This window comes from Ammospiza caudacuta, chromosome 16, assembly GCF_027887145.1.
Source record: "Ammospiza caudacuta isolate bAmmCau1 chromosome 16, bAmmCau1.pri, whole genome shotgun sequence".
NCBI classification, from domain to species: domain Eukaryota; kingdom Metazoa; phylum Chordata; class Aves; order Passeriformes; family Passerellidae; genus Ammospiza; species Ammospiza caudacuta.
The window spans coordinates 3,981,502-4,004,767 of record NC_080608.1 but is presented as its reverse complement, the minus strand read 5'-3'; the positions used below and the strand labels follow the sequence as shown (position 1 = coordinate 4,004,767).

General features: G+C 40.2%; 1 protein-coding gene across 1 annotated transcript in view; it reads left to right on the top strand.

Moving 5' to 3' along the window:
- Window positions 1–23,266, top strand: part of DOCK2 (dedicator of cytokinesis 2) — a 160,257-nt gene that overhangs the window by 102,134 nt on the left and 34,857 nt on the right. The window contains exons 30-33 of the mRNA XM_058815473.1: window positions 12,512–12,590; window positions 20,626–20,726; window positions 20,824–20,882; window positions 22,135–22,283. Coding sequence (XP_058671456.1) covers window positions 12,512–12,590; window positions 20,626–20,726; window positions 20,824–20,882; window positions 22,135–22,283 — 388 coding nt within the window. The remainder of the gene's footprint in view (window positions 1–12,511; window positions 12,591–20,625; window positions 20,727–20,823; window positions 20,883–22,134; window positions 22,284–23,266) is intronic.

Sequence of the window (23,266 nt, the reverse complement as noted above, 5' to 3'; positions counted from 1 at the left end):
GAATGGATGTTCTACAAAATAAATTGAAGACTAATGTAGTTTTCTAGATTTGTCTTGTTAACGTTGTTTACCACAAACCAGAGGAGTAGCTGAGAGAGAGTCACAGGGGATCAGGTTTAGGTCTCCTGTAATAACACCAAGAGAAGAAAAGACAATTAAAATGCCAACAAACCAAACACAAAAATACCAGCAGAGTGCAAGCTTTGCATTCTCTATTGCTCTGTTAAGAACAGGAGGCTCCATGCAGCCTTTTTTACTCCCTGAGGAGATGTTTTAGCCTCAAGTCTCCCATTTCTGCACTTGCAAAGAGCCTGGTGAGGGCTGTGGGGCACATCTGTGGTGTCACCTGGGCAGTGACAGGTGCAGCTGGTGGCACTTGTGCCCTCAGGGAGTGCAGCACAGCCTGGCAGCTCCCCTGCATGATCCTGTGTGTTTTGTGGCTTGCAAGGAAAGTGGGAATTGGAGGAGTTTTGCTGTAGGAGGGACTGCAGCACAGAGATGTGAAATCTGTACATTTACAGAGAGCAGAGCAGAGGGAAGAGCATCACCAGCACTGCAGGTCTGGTCCTCTTTGCTGATATCTGGATATGCTGATATCCAATTCCTACAATCTGGAAGTAAAAACAGGCAGTGCCTGAATGATATCAGGGAGATTTCAGCTAAAAGTTTGGTGTCTTGCATAGATGGGGGTGCACAATGAGAGAATGGCTTCTTACAGGGTCCAAAGGAGGGGAGAATGGGCACATTCTCATCCATGAGAAATTCTGGTGGGGGAGTTGAAAGAATTGGAGTAGAAACTCAACTGACTAAACTTGCTGATAGAGCTTTGTCTGTGTCAGGATGGAATGATTTAACTCAAATTACTTTAAATCACTCTGATAAACAAAGTGCTCTTTGCTTCCCAAGCATGCTCAGCCCAAAGCACTTCTGAGGGAGGCAGAGGCTGTGTGTGACAGGCAGTATTCAATAAGCAACAGAGAATGCAAAGGGGGAAAGAAATAATGAAATAATTGAATACCTTTTCTTTTTCCTGTTTTCCCCCCTTCCACTAAGAGCAAGATGGAAAGAACTCTTTTTTATGGCATGCTAGGTAGGGCAGAACACTTTGGGAAACAGTAACATCATCATTGAGGTCATGAGGATATAATATCTGAGTTGTTTTTGTGATCCTCCATGGTGGATTTAATTAACTTTTGTTCTAATTAAAGTTGCTTACTGTGTTCTTCTTATTAGTTATTACTGCTTGTATGTGCACTTTATTCCACTCATGACACTTAGATATTGGCTATTAACTTATTAAAAGCAGTAATTCCTAAGTACATGGCATTTGTGGGGAAATGCTTGGCTGGTTTAGGCAATACCATATAGTCTGTTTATCTTCCAGCTGTTCATAATTTTAATTTAGAGAGATATAATTTCTCCCAGGAAATTCATGTACCTTATTGTCAACATGAAGTGCATGGGGAGTGAGATTCGCTGAGTAAAAGGAACAGTGAGCAGGGTTAGCAACTACAGGGAAAGTGTTCACATCCCTTCCCTTGTCCTCTGGGCTTTGAAATTGTAATTCCTCACAGGGAGTCTGAAAGAATTTGATCTTATCATAATTAGTGCCTAGGATCAGTTTGGTTGGTGTCAGGTCTGCAGTGGCTTAGTGAGCACTTTGATTGTTTGCATGTCCATTTGGGTTGATTTTTGAGCCTTGCCCACATTATTTTAAGGTACTTAAAAATAAATGGGAACAGGGTTTAACCAGCATATTTCAAGGTCAGATCCTACTCTCTGAAAAAAGTCCTGCAAGATAACATTGAAGAGCATTTTCTAACACCAGTAGTTTGGCTTTTTCTAAAATATGTTTTCATTACCTGTGTATCTGAGTGTTTTCAGACATCTGTCAGAGTCAAGTCTTCCCCAGTGCTTTTTAAGTCTAACCTGAAAGGTTTAGCACTGCAGGTATTTGGCAAAAGAGCTGGAATTGTTGTCAATTTTCTTTCATTATACATACTAAAAATAGCTGCTTTCTTGCTGATGAACTGCTTTGGAACAGCCTCCAGACGTGGCTCTCATGGAGCCCACCCTCGGAGCTCTGTTATTAATTCAGGCAAAGCTCCCTGTGCCTCCACATCAGTGTCACCTGCAGCCCCAGGCACTGAGCATCCTCAGCCTGCCAGGGCTGGGCTCTCTCAGGTATCTGCTCCTGGCCAGGCAGCAAAGGGAGGCAGAAGAAATTCCTCCTTGGTGCCCAGAGAGTGACTGCTGGGACTTCTGCTCAAGAGAGGACAGTAGGGATTCCAGGCCTGGGTTTTGTTGGTTTTTGGTTTTTTTGTCTTTTTCTATTCATATATGATCAGAGAATGGCTCTGTGGCTCCTGAAAAACTTGTTTTCCACTTATGTGTGCATGGTCCTAGACACAACCTTGGAATAAGTGTTCAAGGCCAGGTTGGACAGGGCTTGGAGCAGCCTGCCCCAAGGAAAGGTGGCCCTGCCATGGCATGGGGTGGAATGAAATGAGCTTTAACACCCCTCCAACCCAAACCAGTCTGGGATTCAGTGAACTCAAGCTGAAAGGGAGAAAAAATCTCAAATTAATTAAAATATTTGAGCTGCTTCTCAGCCTTCCATTTATCTGTTGGTGGGAATAAAACTTATATATTTAAAAAACAAACAAACAAACAACTCATATCAACCCCCAAATTAATAGTTTAGGTTAGTTTTACCCTGGAAGCTGACTCATTTATGTATCTAAGGTTGGATGACAGTGTTATGGTTTATTTTGTGCAAATAAGGCAGAATTTAGAAGGCAGATCTGCTGCATACAAGTAAGTCTTTTCTTTGATCTTGTTTTCCTCTGCAACTTTTGACTGATTTAAACATTTTCTTATAGAAATGCTGTTGTTTTTATAAGGGCTTGAATTTTCAGGGGAGCAGAATACATTTATACACAGGCTTATGGCATATTGCAGAACTTTGTAATTTCAATGTATGAAAACATATTTTAAGCAACAAGTATAAATGTCTAACAAAAATATTCTTTTATGCACAGTTACAGAAAAGGGTAAACAACATGTGCAAAGGCTATTATAACATGTGCAAACAAATGTCACTGTTTAGTCATTGATTTAATTGTGTACAGTCATAGGATGTGTCCTTGGACAGTTTGGCTTTGTTATGAGACTAAAAATGTCCTTGTTGAAATGCAGTTTACCTGTTAATATAAAGATCCTTTCAGAGGGAATTTTTTTTGTTGTTGTCTCCCATGCTGAGGTATTTGGTACATAATGCCTCAGTGTTCTCAAATTTGTATCTCCTAAGTCTATTTGTCATGGTTTGATGCTGGCACAATGCCAGTGCCCCCATGAAAATATATTCTCCCTAGTGATTGCTGTGAGATGGGATCAGAAATAGAGTAAAGCAGGCTCCAATTTAGGAATAAAGGAAAGAACTTTATTAACTTACAATATGAAAAAAAGAACACCTAGAACTCAGAATGAAAATCTTCCAGAAACACTCCTCCTCCCCCCAATTTCCACCACCACATGAAATAGAACCTTAGATTCTCAATCCAGTCACCACCCCTCAGATAATTGACTCTTAGTCCATCACCAACCTTCAGATGATCAATTCTCAGTTCATCAAGGGGAGAGGAGTCCCTCTTGTGCCATAGGCTTCCCCAGGAAACACAGCTGAGACCTGTTGTGCTTCCCTGTCACACGTGGCACCACCCAGAGTACATCTGCCATCGTGACATCTTCCTTCCGTGCCAGTGCTCTCACCACTGCACATGGACCAGGGCTGGTCTTCTGGGGTTCCCCTTTTAAGGATGCTTTGCCCAGTTCCAAAAACGTTTCTCACTTTTAAGACACCTGCCCACCGCAAATTCACCCCCTGGGGCCAAGGGTTCTCGAGAACAGAGATTTTTGTCAAACCATGACACCATTAAATCCAGCTTCTTCTGTTTCCTTACTGTCTTTCTCAGTCTCTACAAAAGTCAATGTCTGTAATCAGGGAAATGGCATTAAACAGTCCTGGGGCAGCGGGTGAGAGCAGAGGCAGCAGTTTTGCTTTCCCTGTGGGCTGTGCTTTGCTCCCATGGAGAATTCCCCTTCCTGCTGGGGCTGATCCCCCTATGCTCTGCCGGCAGCTCCCAGCCTGGCACAGAGTCACTGCCACCTGCCTGTGCCAATGTCACCCTGCCTTGCCATCACCTGCATGCTCCTAGCACAAAGATGCTCATTCTGCACCAGCTCTGTGTGTTGCTGGTTGTTCTCTGTGTCCTGGAATTATCTGCTTACCAGGAATGAAACACTTCATTACGTGCTGGCTGCAGCAGATCCTCTGCTCAGCAAGGGAGGCAGCTGCCCATGGTGGTCATGGAACAGAGTGGGTGCCTGGTGGGTTTAAATGCAGTCATTTATTTAATCTTTTATCTGAATGCAGAGAGAAAACGTGCAGGGAGATATCCCATTCCCACTCCCACTGCAGTGTCTCATCTTTCCTGATATCAGCTGCTGGGATGCTCACACTCCCAGACTAAGAGCTCTCTGAGCTAAAAGAAAAGTCCTCAGTGAAGAGAATAACTCAAAACAAAGCAAAAAACCCAAAAACCAACCAAACAAAAAAAACCCCTATCTATCTATTATCTATCTATCTATCTATCTATCTATCTATCTATCTCTCTATATTACATAATAATAATTCTATAATATAAAATATATATTGTAATGATAATATATAATATATCTGTTATATATATATATTTATTTATTTATATATATCTTGGTAATTTGATGTTCTCAGGAAGTCAGTGAAATAAACTGTTACTTTCCTAGATACAGCTTCCACTTGCAGATAGAAACCCCTAAGGTTCTTTGCTATGTGGTATATATCCTGCTATAAAATGTTTTCAAGTATTTTAATTTTACTAAAACATCTGGGGATTAAGACAACGAGGAGTATTTTGCCCTCTGTAGAATATATGTGCAAATGAGTAAAAGACATTGAAGAGATTACCCACACAAACTGTTCTTTGTCACTGCAGAAAAGACTAAAAATTCAATACTCATAATTTTCATTAGTTGTAAGTGCAACTGAGCAATCCTTCTGTATTCCCCATTCTGAGTAACTTTGACCAGAATTCATCTAATTAGAAATTTTCAGGAAATAAAATCTATGCAATTTCCTTGTATTTAACATTATTTTGAAGAGTTAATTTTCATATTTTTTTTACCAGAAGCATCACAAAATAACCCTGCTGGTGTATTATGTATTTGCTGCATAATCATCTCTTTTAAAATTCCTAGTCTGCTGCTTCAATGCAATGAAAATCAGTGGAAGAACTGAGAAATAATTCTGCAATATCAACTCAAACTTCTTTCAAAAGTAAAGGCTGTGGGAGTTAATTACTGTGTGACATCCTGACACAACCATGTTAAGACATTGCATTTCATCTTTAAGAACAGGGTTTCAGCTTTGTGTCTGATTCCCATTCTTGATTAGCACTAAAGACAGCATGCGATTGTTAATTTTTTCATTAATTCAGAATATTTCTACTATGCAAAAACTTGTCTGGAGTGCACAGAAAAGCAGAGGAGACCAGAAGTGAGAAGGAAGTCACAATATAAGCAAAATTAGTGAAAGTAATGAAATACTGAAAGCTCTCAAGCTGATTTACTTAAAGCCTATTCTGGCAGCTCCTTGTAGACCTCATTTTCAAGCCATGAAGTTCCTTAAAGCATTCAAAACATCCCATTTCCAGGAGTTTGGCATAAAATGTGCACCTAATATGCAGACTTGAAAATCTATTTTGGCTCCTAAACGAGAGCTCCCCAATGTTTAAAGCATGTTTTGGGGAGGTGCTGAAGGAAAGGTCACATACAAAGAGCCTGTTGAAGGCCCTCACATGGAAACTTGGCTTTTCTGGCACAAAACCACTGCACATTCCTGCCTTCCTCTGGGAGCTCATTGTGCTGCTGTCAGAGTGACTCTGACACATTACAGCATGCAGTGTTCTGGATGCTTGGCATAGCTGTTTAATGCACATTTTCTAATAATGCTAATAAGGAAAACCATGATTGAGACAAGCCCCGATATTATCATTGAGACAGGAGCAGCTGGGGCACAGCCATTTTGAAGCTGTTGCTTTCTGACCATGTTGTTTAGTTACAGTCTAGGTGTACACTGGAAAAGAATTTAGGAATATGGCAGTTGCTCTAGCATTAGAATTCAATATGAATGATTCAAGAAGTTATTCTTCAGTCTGTAGCGAAGCTGAGTTGACACAAGGGAGAAATATGATGAAATTATTCTTCTTTCTTTGAGCCACTGGCCATATTTTTCCAGTTACCATGGAAGTGGATTTCTTCCCAAGTGTTGCCATTATTGTGCTCTTCATAATTAGGTTTCATGTAGCCACAAGGTTTTTAAATATTCTTTCCATCCTGCATTACCCTTCATTTCTAAATCAATGATTACTAAGTTATTAGGACATAATTTCTGCTGTTGCTTTGTGGGGATTTTTGTTATTTCACCTGTAGTACCTGTGTGGTTCGGTCTCTCCTGTCACACTGATTGCTTGTCTGGTCTCTCTTCTGTGTGTTTGGTACCTTCCAGCTTTATTTTATAGTTGCCATTCACTGTTGCAGTCCTTGACAATGGCCAGCATTGGGGTTTGGGTCTGACCCACACTTTCAATCTCCTCATTCTGTAACGTGCCTTCTTCTGCATGTTCTGTACACAGCAAGGAAGAGAAACGGTGACCGAAGCCCCAGAGAATAATTTTACTTCAGCTGCTTTTCCCTGGTGTTTCCCTTATGTTACAATACCCATCAGGTGTCTTCTGCACAACATTTTAGGAGGATGATAGTAAGAAGTTGATATAAATTATGGATGAGTATTATTTTGCCTTTGCTATTCCCTGCTCCACATCTCACAGAATTGGCATAATGGCCAAACTTTCTATCCAAACTCAGGAAAGTTCTTTAAAAATAATAGTCAGTACATCCTCCAGGGTTTGCAAGAACTTCCCTCGTATTCCTCATCTGTTCAAGTAGAGGATTCACTGATGAAAATCCTGAATGATCAGTTTTGGGGATTAAAAAACACCGAAGTTAGTATAACTCCTTCTGGTTTGGATTTTGGACCAAACTCTCTGAAGGAAAAGCACTTTGGGTTTGTGGAAAGAAGTTCTGAATTTTAAAAACTATCCATGCCTTCACTGGCTTTCAGATGTGACTTAAAAATCCCATAAATGCCATCATTTTAATGATTTCTTCGAATAAGTTTTCACAACACAGGAAATAGGCTCTTTTAAACTTTATTTTTCTGTGTCTGATTATCCAGTAGAAGTTTGCACTTGAGTCATTTTTTGCACCTGTCATTCTATCAGTGCAGTCACAGTGAGGAGCCACAGCAAGCAGGAGCTGGAGCTGATGCTCATAAATTCCTGAGTGAATTCATTCAGCCTTCACCTCAGCATCTGGGTTACTCAGCTCAGAGCTGAGGCAGTGAACTCCCAGATTTTAGAGTCATGTGAACCTGAAAAGACATTGAAGAGCCTCTCACTGCTTTAAAAGAATTCACTTGAAGAGTCTGAGGCAAGGGCTTTTCATTATTTTGGAAATGTTACTGTGGTGGATCTGATTTGTGCACTTTTCCCAAAATGATGTTGTGGACCCAGAAATGTTCTTTATTTCAAACAAGGTGCAGAAAAAGGCCAGGTTTTGCAATGCCACCTGAGAGCAGTCAATGTGAATTTAAGGTTTTGTTTGTTTGGGGTTTTTGGGGGGGGTCTGTCTGTTTGTTTCTTTTATTAAATTCTCTCTTTCTTTTATGTTGCAAAAAGCTGATGTAACAATTCTAACTAGCTTGCTAAAAATAACTTGGAGTTGCAGATCTGAATTTTAGGTTTATTACCTATTTACACTTCAAAAGCAAGGACAACATGCAGACCTATTTTGCTGTTAGACAAAATCATCATCTTCTGAGGAATAGCCTTGAAATCCTATTTTGATTAATATTTTGTTTATGAATACAGAATTCTTTCCTTGGTCCATCTCAACCCCTCTGTTTTCTTTTGAGGGAGAATCAGCTTGAAATCCAATTTTTATCTTAGGGTGACATGAATTTTCAGAATTTTCTACCTTAAATTATTTCTCTGTGTTACTTAAGGTACTGTACTCCCCTGCTTAGAACAGATATCTGTGTGTGTGAAATTGAGTACAGCTGCACAGGTTTCTATTCTTTGTGCTCTCTTTCCAGCCAAAAGTTTTTACAAATATCTCTGACAATACAATAAAGTAAAGCAGAAGCAGCAGGAAATTCAGAGTGAGAGAGGAAACAGGAGCAGTTGAACCATGACAATTTTGTTGCTGTCCTAAGCCAAAACCCTGCATTTTTATTCCCAGATTTAGCCCAGAGACTTTGGACTTTGAAGATCTACCATAAATCTTCAGGCCCAAGAGTTATATATGAGCTGTACATTAGAAGCATCAATCCTCATAAACTCAGGAAATATCATTGAAGTTATTGTGGGTAAAGGAATTTCAGCAGTTTTAGATCACAAGTATTTAAACTGATGAGAAATTAATTCTGTTGTGACTGTAGAAAATTTATTGTTTCATTAAAATTAATTGAAAATGTGACAGTTCAATTTATGTCTTTAAAACTTAGTGTTTGAAATTATATTTTCTTCTTTTTTTTCATCAAAATCTCACATTATTTTACAAGTACCATTATTTTCATACTTGTGGCTACTTAATTAATGCCCCTTTGTGGTGAAAGTGGAGACTGAGGAAATCATTGAGGCATTGGCAGGAGGCAGGAATAGCATTCAAACCTTCTGCCTAAGTGACTCCCAGTGACAGGAATAGATCCACCCTTTAGGCAAAACACAAATGAATGAAAATATTTGTAACTTGACAGCCTGGAAATATTGCATGCTCCCTGAAAATGTGTCCTTCCTGTCTGTTAGATAAAAATATTTGTGAGAGTGAAAGGGATATTTACAGAAGACAGCTTACATATAATGATTCTGTATAGAAACTTGTAAATATTTTTATTACTTTCCATTATTTCTACTTGACATTAAATACCTCAGTATTTCTTAGGTGTCCTTGAGGGTTTTTTATATGGCTAAAAGTAAAACCTAAAAAAGCTCTTCACAAAAATTTTTGTTATATGTTAAATAATGTAATATGTCCATACTAGGAAATAGATTTCCACTAATAAATTTCCTGTGTGTTTAAGGTAAGATTATTTCTACTCTATCTTGCATGATATATCTGTTTAAAAAGTACTGAAAATGTGGGATTTTTTTTATTGCAAGAGAAATTATTAGCACCAGATTATACCAGAGGCTGCCTAAACTGGATATTTAGGTGATGTAGTTTGTCATGGTGTTGGAGCAGTGTGGAAATGCACAGAATTTGGGAATTATAAAAGCCTCAGAAATGGAAGACACCCCCTACTGCTCCAGCCAAAAACTCTGAGTGAAGGGAAATGCTCTCCCTGAGCAGCTGGAGCTCAAGAACTTGCTTATGTGAGCTGGCAAGAAATAAACTTTGTAAATCCAAGGGTCTAGAGCAATGCAGAAAACTGAACACTGAAAAGGCCTTGACCTAAAATTCCTGTTCAGAAGAAGAATAATGATGATGATGAAACAGAATAACCTGTCTTGATTCTGCCAAGCTGCGTGGGGTTTTATGCTGCCTGAAATAAATCACTCTTCTAGAATCCCCTTATTTGCAGCATCTTAAACTGTTTGTGTCAAGTATCAGGCAGCTTGGAGGAGATAAATGTCCCCTTGTGAGTGGAGCTTTAGGGAAGAATGTGTTTATTTGCTTGTGGGCAGTGTGGGACAGTGTGGCAGTCATATTTTCTGAAAAATGCCTTTGCCCAGGATTTTTCTCCTGGGAAGATAAGAGGCCTCAGAGATAAAGGAAAACAATAATTATCTCATTTGCTTCTCCTGTGTTTTACTGCTTTGGAATGTGTTTGGAGATTGTTTACCCACAGGTGATTGTTTCATTTCATTCTGCTGTGAATTATTTTGACTCATTGGCCAACCAGGGCCAAGCTGTGTTGGCACTCTGGAAAGAGTCACAAGTTTTCATTATTATCTTGTTAGCCTGCTGTAAGTATCCTTTCTGTATACTTTAGTATAGTTTAGTTTAGTATTCTTTAATATAATATATTATCATAAAATAATAAGTTAGCCTTCTGAGAACATGGAGTCAGATTCATTCCTTCCTCCATCTGGGGGCAACCCAAATCCAATTGGACAGCTCCCAGCAGGAATTCCATTTAGGCGTTGGTCACATAAAGGTGGCAGAGCTTGGGAGGTGGCACTGGGGGCACAGGGCAGCCCTGTGAGCGAGCACAAGGTGTTCAGCAGAGCAAGGGCAGCACTGAGCAAAACTAGATTTGTGGAACTGGAGGAGATTTGATGCCACTTGGCTTGTCACAAACCAGCCCCTTAATTCAGCTGGCAAGATTAGCTGAGCCAGTCTGGAGGATAGGATCAGAGGATACCCTGGACCATGGGGAGGAAGCTCAGCTGAGTGTGTGGGGGTGACAGAGCACCACCAGAAATCTGCTCCCTCCCTCTGTCCCAGCTCCTGCAGTGTCGCTCTGGTCACCTTAATAAAAAGGACTTGGCAGGATGTGAGAACATGCATAATTACTGAATTTCCTTGATCCCATCAGCAATACAGGGGACTGCTACACAGATGAAAAGAAATTCTCCTGTAGGTTTTCACAAAGAACATTTTCCTCCTGGAGAACCTCACCCCCAACAAGGGATCTCACTCCATCCAGTCACTGCTCTAACGAAGCAGGGAGCTCCTGTGGGTGGTTGCTCAGTGGTTAGATGGGATTCCCTGTTGTAAGCTTGCCAAAAGCTGAACTTTTGCTTTACCTCCCTCATTAAGAAACTGAACTTAGACCTTCTGATTTATCTCTTTTTTTGTGATGAGACTAAAACTCCTTTCCCTGTTTCTCCAGTGGCTCATAGAGGGCTGCCAGGGGAGCAGTGTAACAGCAGAGCTTATTTGCTGTGTTCCACCAGCCCCCGGTGACCAATGGCATTTAATGGTGTTCCCTTCAGTTTAGTCTTTGATGTGTCTGATCACTTCTGAGCAGTGTAAAATCCAGGCATTTGCAGCACCCTGTACCAATGAGCTGCAGAGTTAACACAGAACCTGGGTTTGTTTATTTTGAGTGCACACCCTGGTTGTGTTCAGGGCTCTCTGGTGCTTCCCTGTGAACTTTCAGTCTCTCATCTCCACATTACTTTGGGTTTTATGGGTCCTGTCAGCTCCCTCCTGTGTCACACTGTCCCTGGCTGAGGGTCATTTCAGTGTCACAATTATTTACGTGTTTTCTTCTCTCTTCTTTCTTTTTCTATTTGTTTATCCTTTTGAGATGGGACACCAAAAACACCACAGAGAACCCAGCACAAGGACACAGCATTCCTTGGACAGTAACATATGGATATCCTGTGGTTTCTTAATCTTTTGCTGATAATCCTAATTATTGAATTATTGCTTTCTCTGATGTCGCTAATCACTGAGATGGTGAGGATTTCTGGACCTGGCTGTTGTAATATTAGATTTTTTCCTGACTGGGAGTATCTAGTTGACAGCCAATCATTATATTTGAACAATTAGGATTGGTTTTCCCTTGTGTTCACTGTTTTGTTTGCCCTTACAGTGTTTTCCATAGAAATATTTCCACTTATTAGCATTAAAAAAATGCCTATGAAGCAGAGGCAAATGATCACTTTCAGTCAATTTCCAATTTTGAAAACAACTGAATTATTAAAATAAACTTTATAAATATTTAAAGATACAATTGATTTTTGTTTTACAAATGTCCCATGCTGGGAAGTCAGAAATTAGCTTTACAAACATGACTTAATCATATTGCATTAATCAAGATCTTAAATAGGTGCTGCTTTTCAGGCTGGAGGGGTAATGCTCATGTTCTTACTCTTGGAAGGAGTAACTGTACAGTATTTTGAATGCGAATTTTCACTGTTTGGAATGGTTTTATAATCCATCTGGGGAGGAAGGTGGCCAGAGATGTTGTCCTGCCCTCCCTACCTATAAGAACACTGAGAAGTTGGATTTTATATCTGTGAAGTGCAACTCCTAAGCAATGATGTGAGCACAGGAGCTGTTTCAGGTGTCAGACTGAGAGGAGGTGATGCCACCCTTGTGAACCACCTGGGGCTGGCACAAGGTGACACTGGATCTGAAAGGATTGCTCTGTTTTCTCAGGAGTGCAACAGAGGAAACAAAATTCTATTGTCTGACTTTTCCAGCAGAGGTGGAGAAAGCTTTTTGACAATTGTGTAATTTTTTTCATGTGTAACACCATAAATCCTGTGCCACTGTCCAGATTGTCACCTGCTGTGTTCAGTGCCAAATGTGCTGCCACCAGTATCACACACAGTGGGTATGGACTGCCAGAGGTTACATTCATTTATCTCTATCACTGCTTTTTTTGGTTTTTTAGAGTCTTCTTGAGAGCCATCAACAAATTTGCAGAGACAATGAACCAGAAATTTTTGGAGAACATGAATTTTGAAGTCCAAGTAAGTATTTGGGGTTTTTAGCTGAGCCAAAGCAGCATGTGCATGTCTCCAGAGCCCCTCCTGGTGCTGTGCCAGTATCAGTTTCAGACTGATATTTACAGTTTCAGATGGGCTGTGGATTTGGGTGGGGCAGGATTGGACCATTTCCATGTGACATCAGAGCTGGGCTTCGATTATTTATGATAAGGCACCCAACCAGGGTATTTTCTTCTGTAACTCTGCTCAGGATAGCAAGCAGAAAACTCTTTTTTTTCTTAGTTAGCCAAGTGAATTCAGCAAGTCAATCTCAGACATAACACACAGAGTCCTTACAGTGTCAGTGCTGTGGATGTGGGACAGAAAGAGCTTAACTTGGCTGATTCCTAGAGTATTTAGCACTTAGAATTTATTTTTGACTTCTAGTCTTCCCTGACAAGTCTATCTTCATCTATTTGTTTGTATTAGTTCTTTCTGCAATCATTATTAATTAGGGTTAGTTGGGTTTTTTCTTTGTTCAATATCATTCTGTGCAACTGAACTGTTTCATTATGCATTTTACCATGTTTGGCTTCCTTTAGATAAAAATGAAAATGTCTGTAGTTTTCACATTCATTAAATTGGTATTAAAATGTAAATACACTTTTAGATTCAGGATTTGTCACTAAGTGCTGCCTGATCATGGTGTGTGAAGTTATTCTGTTTCACCCTTTATGTAAAGTTCAGGGCTTTATATTTCATGGTTCATCTCACAGCTTTCAATCTGTTTTTAATGATTCCACTTGTGCTAAAAACTGTTTGGGAATTGGTCTCTTGGTCCTCAACACAAAACCCCTTGGTCCCAAATAGCTGCAGAGGAGCCACAGAGTGATTAAACAGGAAGAGTTGGAAAGACAGCACTGAGAAGAAAGGTGAAAGATTCACACTCAGTTACGGTGGCCCCAAGTAGGAAATGTAGAGCTTTTCCCTGCTTTATTTCATTAAAAATGTTTTACCTTCAAAAGTTGTGATTATACAAATGTATACATGTATGATATTAATTAAGATTTTTGAATCACAATGAAATATATTTCTTCCAACAAACTTAAAATATATTTTTTTAGTGAATAACCCTGTTAGAAACTGTCAGGCCCTTGACATATTTACGATATAATCTGTCCTAGGTTCTGTCAGTTTATTAACAAACAGTTTATAAACTATTGTTTCTGTAGCACTTGATCAATTTTACTGCATAATGTGTCAGTAATTTTTAAAAGCAGATAACAAAGGCCGGAAAGACATCCTCATGTGCGGGGTACCAAAATCACACAGACAATAAAGACTGGATCTGTCAAAGCTTTATTAAGGTGTACATTGCCTTTTTCAAAGTGAAAAGCAGCAGTTTGATCTGGAGCCTTTATTTCAGCTCTTTCCTGTGGCAATTCTGTGCCTCTCAAAGGGTTATCAAACAACCAGGGATGCTGTGGTTCAACACCGCACCTTGCAGTTCAAGGGGATGCATTAATGCTCTTTTATTCATGACTTGTCAAATATCTGGAGGCTCTGAGTAAGGTAAACAATGTTACAATAAATAAGTGGTGCCCTGTAAAGCATTGTGATACCCTTATAGTCTGCATAAGAGACTTTAAAGTACAAATCAAGGTGTTACCTTCCTTTTCTTTTATGAATAAAAGTCTGCAAACCTTCTAAGAGTTCCCTAAATATACTTATTCAAAAAGTTGCTATTGGACTTTAAAAGGTCTGAATAGTGCAAAGCATATTGTCTAATATCCTTAATTATAAATTTAAATTTGATTTCCCACAGAATATTTTTTGTATTAATATATCTTAGCAGTAAGCAAACCTGAGCAGTGGTTAACTCAAAGTAAATGATAAACTCCTATACTTTATAAAATAGTTCACCTTACAGTACAGCTACTATGTAGCTGTATTTCTATTTTTATTTACATTCCTATTTAAAAAAATGAGAATGAGACAAAGAAACTTGCTTTCTCTATTTTGATTTGAGAGAAAATTTGGAAGAGTGTAACTTTGATGTTTGTTAAGAGCTGCAGCTTGATAACGTGGGTTGTTCATCCCCATCTCAGGCAGCCCCACCCATCCCAACCCTCAGTGGGTTTTGGGGCAGGTCCCTGAGCCCACTGCAAGAGGAGCAGAGTGGGCTGGAGAGAATGGAGATGCAAATTAGTCAAACTGTTATTTAAAATAAAAATATGCTTTGTTTACACCTTTGTAAACAAGTGCAGTATTTTTACTGTTTGCAGGATGGTGTTCTCAGATCAGATTATTAAGAGCTGGAGCAAAGTCTTAATTAAAAGGAAAATTTGAAAAGCTGTTTAAAGCACAGGGAAACAGATCTGAAGATTTTCACTTGGCTGGATGGTTGCATGGCAATAAGTAGTAGACAACCAAAGCAAACAAAGCAAGTCAGCTGTGAAGCAGTTGAGCATCTAAGAAAGTGTGATTTAAATCTAGAGAGATGCAAAGAGGACATTTTTTGCTACTCTAGTTGAGCTTGTTAAATGGAGGAAAAAAAAAGGTTCCTGGCCTCTTTCTTGTTTGCAAAGTAAATTGCTTTTTTCATTTATTATGTGATTCAGATAGGAGGGAAAGAGATGTTACCATTCAGGGCCATTTAGGGAAAGGATGTGCTCTGTCTGACCAGGAGTGGGTCCAGTCCTTCAGTTTAGAGCTCAGCATTGCCTTAAAGCCAGAGGTTCAATGCTGAGGCTGTTGGACAGAGAGGAAAATCCCAAACCCCTGCCCAGCACAGCAGTGAAGGGCTGTTATATTTCCTGCCTTAGCACAGTTATCCTTCGGATCCACCCTCCCCTTTTGGCAAGGAGCCCTTCCCCAACCCCAGAGCTCTGACACTGAGGTTGTCATTGCACTGGGCAGGCAGCAAGGGCCACAATGGGCCTTTGGCTTGGGGATCTTTGAGTTTGGAGGTAAAAAAATCAGCTGATAGCTGAGGTTTTGTGCCTGCTGGGTGGGGGGTGGTTCTCCTTGGTTTGTATTCTTTTCTGGGTTTGTACACAGAGTGCATAAGGGCACATCAGTGGCACTCAGTGGTCGTGTCCTACAGCATGCAGCAAAACCTAACACAACAAAACCAGGTCTGCCTGGAGGGCTTCTGTTATGGAATATTTACTGTTGTGCTGATAAAACAAAGCTGTTAGCTCCAGAGGAAATAATTTTACAGGAAAGAATAGAGTGAAATTTCATTAAGTGATTGACCAAAAATAAACCATGAAGTAGGAGTGAAAGAGAGTTCCCAATATTCATGGTGCCTACAGTACAAACAGGGACAGAATCTTGCATAATGCATGACTCTGCATTCTTCTGTACTGAACATAAACTGGAACATGAGGATTTAATGCACAGAAATCTGGAGTTTCAGCAGGAATTATTGGAGTAGGTGAAAGCCCTCAATATTTAGCAGTTTCTATTCTATTCATGTCCCTGGATTTGAAACAAGTTATTTTCTTGTATTTATGTTAGCTATAAAGAGGTTATGTTAAATATTGAAACAGGTTATCTAGAAAGGCAGGGAATATTTTCTCACTTCAGGATTCTGAGGAATGAATTCAGCTGTTGACCTGTCTGAAGCAGTTTAGCAGCTCCTGCCTTGGCACATGGAGCTGGAGCAGCTGAGCTGGCACAGGTACAGAAGAGCTTGTAAGGACAAGTCTGAAGGCTTGCAACTGTGGAAAGTATTCTAGCTTAAGACCCTGTATTCATGTCTTGGTTTGAAAAGCCAGGTGTCTGTTAAGGAAGGCAGGAGCGTCCCTTGAAATGGAAAATGTAACCCCCTTCCCTCACAATTGCTGTAATTTTGAAATTAAGGAGCTCTCAGGCAAAGATATAGGATCAGGAATAACAGTTCTTTATTAGGGAAGAAAATAAAAAATAAAATAAACAATGCAGTAATACAAACTACAAGAGTGAGAGCAGTCCCTGCCCCCTGTGTGTCAGGGGGTGTCCCAGCCCCATCCCAGGGGGGCTCAGCCCTCCTGCAGTGCCAGCTGTGGCTCTGCTGCAGCAGGGATCCTGCACAAGGGGGGAGTTTTCCTCTGCAGCTCCAGGGCTGCTGCAGATGGGCCTGGGCTCCCTCTGGCCATGCAGGGCAGCAGAAAGCTGCTCCTCTGGCCATGCAGGGGGCAAAGGCTGCTGTGCTGTGCCAGGCTCAGATTGTGCCCAGGCAGGAATGCTTGGCTCCTCCCCTGGGCGGAGCAGCTCCCCATGGGATGCTGGGATTGGATCAGCCCTGCAGGGACACTCAGTGGCCATGGACAGAAGATAATTAATAATTAATGGCCCCTTAACAAAAAGATCTCCTGAAGGGAGGATTGGCTGTGGGAGATAAAGAAAACTGCCCAATGAACAGCAGAGAACTGCCTCAGCTCTGACAGATAGGAATAGAACACACACCCCCATTTCCAACCTAAGACAATTCCGGATGACCCTGTCGAGAGAATAGGAGGTATATTGATGTCATAGAGGGAAAAAAGGGAATCACTGAGGTTAGACTTTCCCCTGAAGACCATGACAATCAATGTATTATTGCTCATTTGATTTATTTGTTGCATTTCATGTCATCAAAAAGTGTGATTGCAAATTGCTTTTTTTTTCTCTTCTCCATCTTTATGTTTGTTTGCTCCCAATATTATTTAAAATATTCCCCAGGATTCTCTTAGCTGATTGCAGATCTGTTTCAGGCAGTGTCTGCACACTTGCTCCCCAGCCAGGACCACATAAGGATTTGTTGTGGGCTGCCTTTGATGTTTCCTTTCTTCTGGAGGTGGGGAGTGCTGGTGGTGTAGGGCTCATTATCAGCTTCTCCTGGGAAAGACAAAGGAAATCCAGCCATTGGCATAACATCCAGTCTTGAAAGACATTGCAATGTTGGGATTTCTGCTGCTTTGTATCAGTAACAGCTCTTTAGGGATTTGCCAATTTCAGATGTGAAGATTGGACACCAAGTCCACTTTGCAGCTGGGCTTTTGTCAGGCAGCAGAACAGCTCCACCATCAAAAGCTGTAAATTCTGGATTTCTGGATTTAGGGTGCAGGAGTTGAGATGGGCTCTTCAAAAGAGGCTTAACAAAGAAACAAAAATCTTAAAAAGTGTGGAATATATTTTTGAAGAAGTGTTCCCTGAAGGTCACCCTGGTGTCTTTGGTTTAATTGTAACAAAAACTGTGTGATTTTCTGTACTTATGCAACACATTCATGGCATCCTCAACAGCTGTCTGAGAAGATGCCATCTGTGGTAAATAGGACAATTCCAGGACATTTTTGTTTCTGTTGGCAGCTGATGTCATTGCAAGGTGTTGGCCTGCCCAGGACAGAGCGTTTTCACTCTGCTGTCCCTGTCACCTCCTGGCTCCATCACCTTTGCTTTGGAGTCTTGCTCTGGCCAAGAGGGGTTTCCATGCAGGAGGGAACACACCTGCCCTGTGACCATCCCACCCCTGGTGCCACTGGATTCCTGGGTGGCTTTTGAGCAGGATTCCCTCAGGAATGTCCCTGCTTGGAGATGGCAGTGTCTGACACCCCGGGACAGGGCAGGGTGACCAAACCCAAACCATTTTGTTGTGCTCACACAGCTGCTTAGAGCCTCTGCTCTGGAAATGCAGTTATTGATTCCTGCTCCTCCCTCCTTCCCTCCCTCCATTAGCACTACATTTACAGGGCATTAGAAAGGATTATAATTCTATATCTGTGCTGGTAGAGTGATTGTAATTCATATATTAATCACCTATGCTAGAGAGTTCTACTATAAAAGGCATAATCCAAAATCTAATGTCAGTCTACTTTGAAAGAAAATGCTTATTTTTGTGTTTTCCTACCCTTCTTGCATGAGCTATGCTCCATTAATAACTCAGCAGTAATGAAATGTATTTCAACAAACACAATTCACAAACAGAATTGTGCAGCTTATTTTTTATGTTAGAAACCCCAAAATAAAAACCCTCAGGGCATTACAAATACAAAGGGGGAATATGCACACTGCAAAAATCTATATATGACAGTGACAGACATTGCAGAAACAGTGCAGAGGTTAATAGGGAATGAAACCATTGGGAAATTTAGCTAGAACTAACTATACTGGAAATACGCAAGTGTTATATTTTTATATGTTATATATCATACTCTGCATTTGAATATTATCAAATTACAGAGTTTGAAGTTCTTATTTGATCCTTCCACCAGCAAATAGCAGCTTTCAGAGGTGTGTGAAGGAGGAGGCTGCAGCCTTTACTCCTGGATGATTTTTTAGGATAACTAACAAATCTCATCTTTGTGAGATGGCTGGAAATTTCCTGCTAAATTAATTCCACCTTTTCCAATTTGACAGATGTTCAAAACACCTTGGAATGTTATTATGGGGTTAAGAGAAAACAAAACATGTCTCATAAGAATAATTTTGGCATTTTAAAAATCTGTTTCCATATTATTTTACTTCAGAGAGAGACTACTTTGTCTCATAGAGTTTTAAAGTTACTTTTGGTGCTTAAACTTGTGAGCCCTTAACTTGAATATGCAATTGAAAGGAAAAGGAACCCAGTTTTCAGCCATTTTGGGGTACTCTGGGGATGGAAGGAAAAGTTTTTTATAAATAAGGAGATTGAGTCTGTGGGGTGTGCCTCTGACAAAGGTGGCACTGAACTTGGAGCTATTAAATGAAATAAGAGACCTTTTGGGAATAAGCCTTCATTTTCTGCCCCACAATCTAGAACAATTGGAGGAATTTTCCATTGCACTGCTATAATTGGCATACACAGAGTGTGCTCCCTGCACATCAATAAACACAACTTCTCAAGGGGCTGAGAACTCCACACTGGCCAAAATAACCTCTTAAAAGATTTGGTGAGAGAGTAAAACAGGCCTTTCAGGGCATAAACAACATTTGTGCTGCAGAGCTGGGCTGGTGTGTGCAGGACAGCAGCTCTGCTGGGCACAGCCTCCAAGGGAGGGAGAAATCAACAGCAGGAGCATCCTCAAATTATAGAGGACGTCTGAGAATTGTATTTATTATGGGAAATGTCTGTGGTTCTGCGTGTGGGATCTGGTTTTCCTGGTTCTTTGCACACCGGAGAGTTCCAGGTTAAAAAGGGCAGAGGCCACTAAAGTTTTTCATGGAATATTTTGTTTCCAGGCTGTTTGTGTGGGTTCCCAGCCCAGGCTTGTATTGCACCACACAAAATGAAGAGCTCTGTTCCGTGTTTTGTTCCATCCTTTGAACCACCACTGAATATATTCCCCATTGCCTTCTGCTCTCTCACTGAGCCCTACCACTGATTTTAGCAACAGCTGCATTTTTAAGTGTTTAAAGCTGCTGCTGCTGACTGCCTAAAAGCTTCTGAAAATTGTATTTCCTTCCTTAAATTTGTGTTTCCTAGGGAAGTTTCTCTTTTCCCTTTCTAGTGTGAGAAGTGCTAGTTTTTAATTGTCTGTAGAACAAATAGTTTGCTTTCAGGAGTGAAGGGTTGTGCACTGTAAGCACAGAGACTTTTTGTCTACTTCAAGTACAGCCTCAGTACTATCAGCTGTTATTTAGGGATGTATTTTGTCCTTCTTTCATGTGGAGAGCTCTTCACAAATTACACTGGAATTTCATAGAAATGGCTGTTGAATTAGTATCTGAAGAGGAGGCAGGAGATGCTTTTTGAAGTGGTGCTCAGATGCAGTGTAATTACATAGGTGCCTTAGCTCCAGTTTGCCAAGCTCCACCAGCATGTAACATGTTCCCCCAGTCCTGCTTTGGTTCAGGGTTTAATATTGTTGGCCAATGAATCTCATGTGAATCTTTTTTTTAGTAATATTTATTCAGCTGCTCTGTTATTAAGAGCAAATGTGTAGTAGTGGTTATTAAAATTCATCTTTCTTGCTTTTCTGCTAATTGCATAGTACTAATGATGTACATCTCTGCATAATATAAAAATATCATATTGCTTCCATCGTTTGGTTTCATAAATTATTCTGCATTATGCATCATTTAATGTTATTCCTGCTTTCCTCAAAATTATTATCATTTCCTTATATTCAATTTACAGCTGTGGAACAACTATTTTCATTTGGCTGTGGCTTTTATTACCCAAGATTCACTACAGCTAGAAAACTTTTCCCATGCAAAATACAACAAAATCCAGAACAAGTAAGTAAAATATATCCTTTAGCTTATATCTTAAATTTTCTGGTAAAATGATAAAAAGATAATGATAAAAATATCTTTGATATTCCTTTCCTCCCAGATATGGAGATATGAGACGTTTAATTGGCTTTGCTATCCGTGACATGTGGTACAAACTTGGTGAGTAGCAAACTGAGCTTCACTGCAACTGAATCTCTCACATAATGTTTGTTCCATTGAAAAATATCTGACATGAAGTGCTTTTGTAAATATTTCTGCTATTTGAACTTAAAATATGTTTTCACTCCTGTGATTAAGCCAACATGAGATACAGTTGGACCACTGCCAGGGTTGTATTTAAAAGAGAACTCAAAACCTTCTCTCAGATTTCAAGCATGATTGAAATCAGACTTCCGAACGTTATTTAGCAGGATTAAGACTGGATGAATTTTCCCTGAGAGGGTTACTGCTCAACCTGAACCTATGATTCTGCAAATTAGGAGACTCAGATTTGGAATGTACTTGGATTAAAATTCCAAAAATGTTTTTACATTGGTCATCCAGCCAGGTTCTGCTGCTCGTCCTTTGCGAGTTTCTCATTAACTCCTTTGGGATCATTTCTAATTAACTGAACTTAGGTAGAATATTCATTTTATCTGGCAAAATTTTGGTGTGGCATTCTCACTGACAGTTCACGTGGCACACACCTGGGAGGAACATCAGACTCAGGCACTCCTTAGTGTGGAACAAGTCTCAGCTGTGTTTTTGAGAAGGTTTTTGTCTCCTCACAAGGTTCAGGCAGCACTGACACTCTCACAGCTCCTGGGTTTGCTGCTCTGCTCCATTTACCAGGGCAGAGTTTGAGCCACACTTGGGGCCTGGCTGAGCCCTGCATATTTGGGTGTTTGTTACAGCTGATGTAACCCAGATAATTCAGTGTGGGCTTAGCAGCTGAGTTCTGGGGATGGTGTTTCTGTTACTGCTGCTGATTTTGGTGCATTGGTTGGTGATTCATTGTTGCAATGTCTAATTTAATTCTAGAAGTCAGTCATAGTTTTCTCTTTCATGGAAAGGTTACTCCACATTACTGCGCCCTGATGATAGAATTTGGGAGGTTCTTAGGGTAATTTATTACTTTCTACTCTAAACATTTATAAGGATATGTTAAAAACTTTTATAATTGAGTTCTTCACTGAAAATATCAACTCCTCTGGCATTCCTGCTAATTCCTGGCACTGCATTCTGGCACCTTAGAAGGAGACAGTGTCCATTCACATGCCCCCAGCTTTTGAGAAGAAATGAAGTGACTGAGTTGTAAGGCTTGACCAACATAGATGGATTCAACACTGCTTTAAATGATTGCAGCTCCTAGATGTCTTCCTAAAAATATGCAGTTTGCTCTTCAAATATTTAATTTTTGGTTTTGTTTCAGGCCAGAATAAAATCTGCTTTATCCCGGGGATGGTTGGGCCCATCTTGGAAATGACTCTTATTCCAGAAGTCGAGCTGCGAAAAGCCACGATCCCAATTTTCTTTGACATGATGCTGTGTGAATATCAGAGAACAGGAGAATTCAAAAAGGTAATTACAAATGCTCTGTGTGAAAATGCATTTAAATGTCATGGGCTCAGTGTTTCTGGTACATGTTTGTCAAGTGAGCTTTTCTGTTTACACAAAGTGAAATCCCAGATATTAGGAACCAAAGAAACAGCAAGTGCGGGATCTCCAGAGTGACTTAGCTTGACTTAGGCAAAACTTGTTGCTTTGACAGCAAGAAATAGATGGAATAGCAAAGAGATCCAGGGAGATTTCAGGATCTTAATCCAACTTTTCAGGGTTTTACTGGAAAAGGTTCTGAGCAGCAAGACTTGCATTGAATTCAGGCTTTCATTAAGTAGGAGATAGAATTAAATGACCTCTAGGGATCCTCTATAATCTAAATATTTCCTTATACCCCCTCCTTGTGACATAGATATTGGTGAGCCAAAACTTCCAGATTTTAATATCTGACAGGAGTAGCAATGAATAGTTAAATATATGTTATCAGATTTATCAGGAAACTGTACCTTTTAAAATGTTTATTGTGAGAAAAAAGAAATCACTGTGGAGAACTGAAATTCCTGGAGTGTTTTTGGCAGTCACTTTGAAAAGGAAAAAGGATTTTTAAGTCACTACCCTGAAATATTTTTGATTGATGGAATAGAACTGGGGATGGTGGGGCAGGGCACTGGGGATTGTAATCTAAATTTCCTGCCACTGCTTGCTGTGTCTGCCTGGGCAGTGGAATATCCATCCTTGTCTGACATCTCCATTCTCCTCAAGCTCTTTGGGCATGCAATCACCTTGTTCTGTGTTTGCACACTGCCTCCCACAGTAAATTATAAACTGGATATTCAGCTCTGCAGTTACACAAATAATTAATTCAGAGCAATCTGTGTAAGGGAAAATGACAAACAAAAAGGCATCATTTTAGACACATGTAAATATAAATATCTCATATACACAGCTATGTTTAATACTTTAAATCGTTTGGGGCATTTCTGTGTCAATGAAGTGTGGAACAA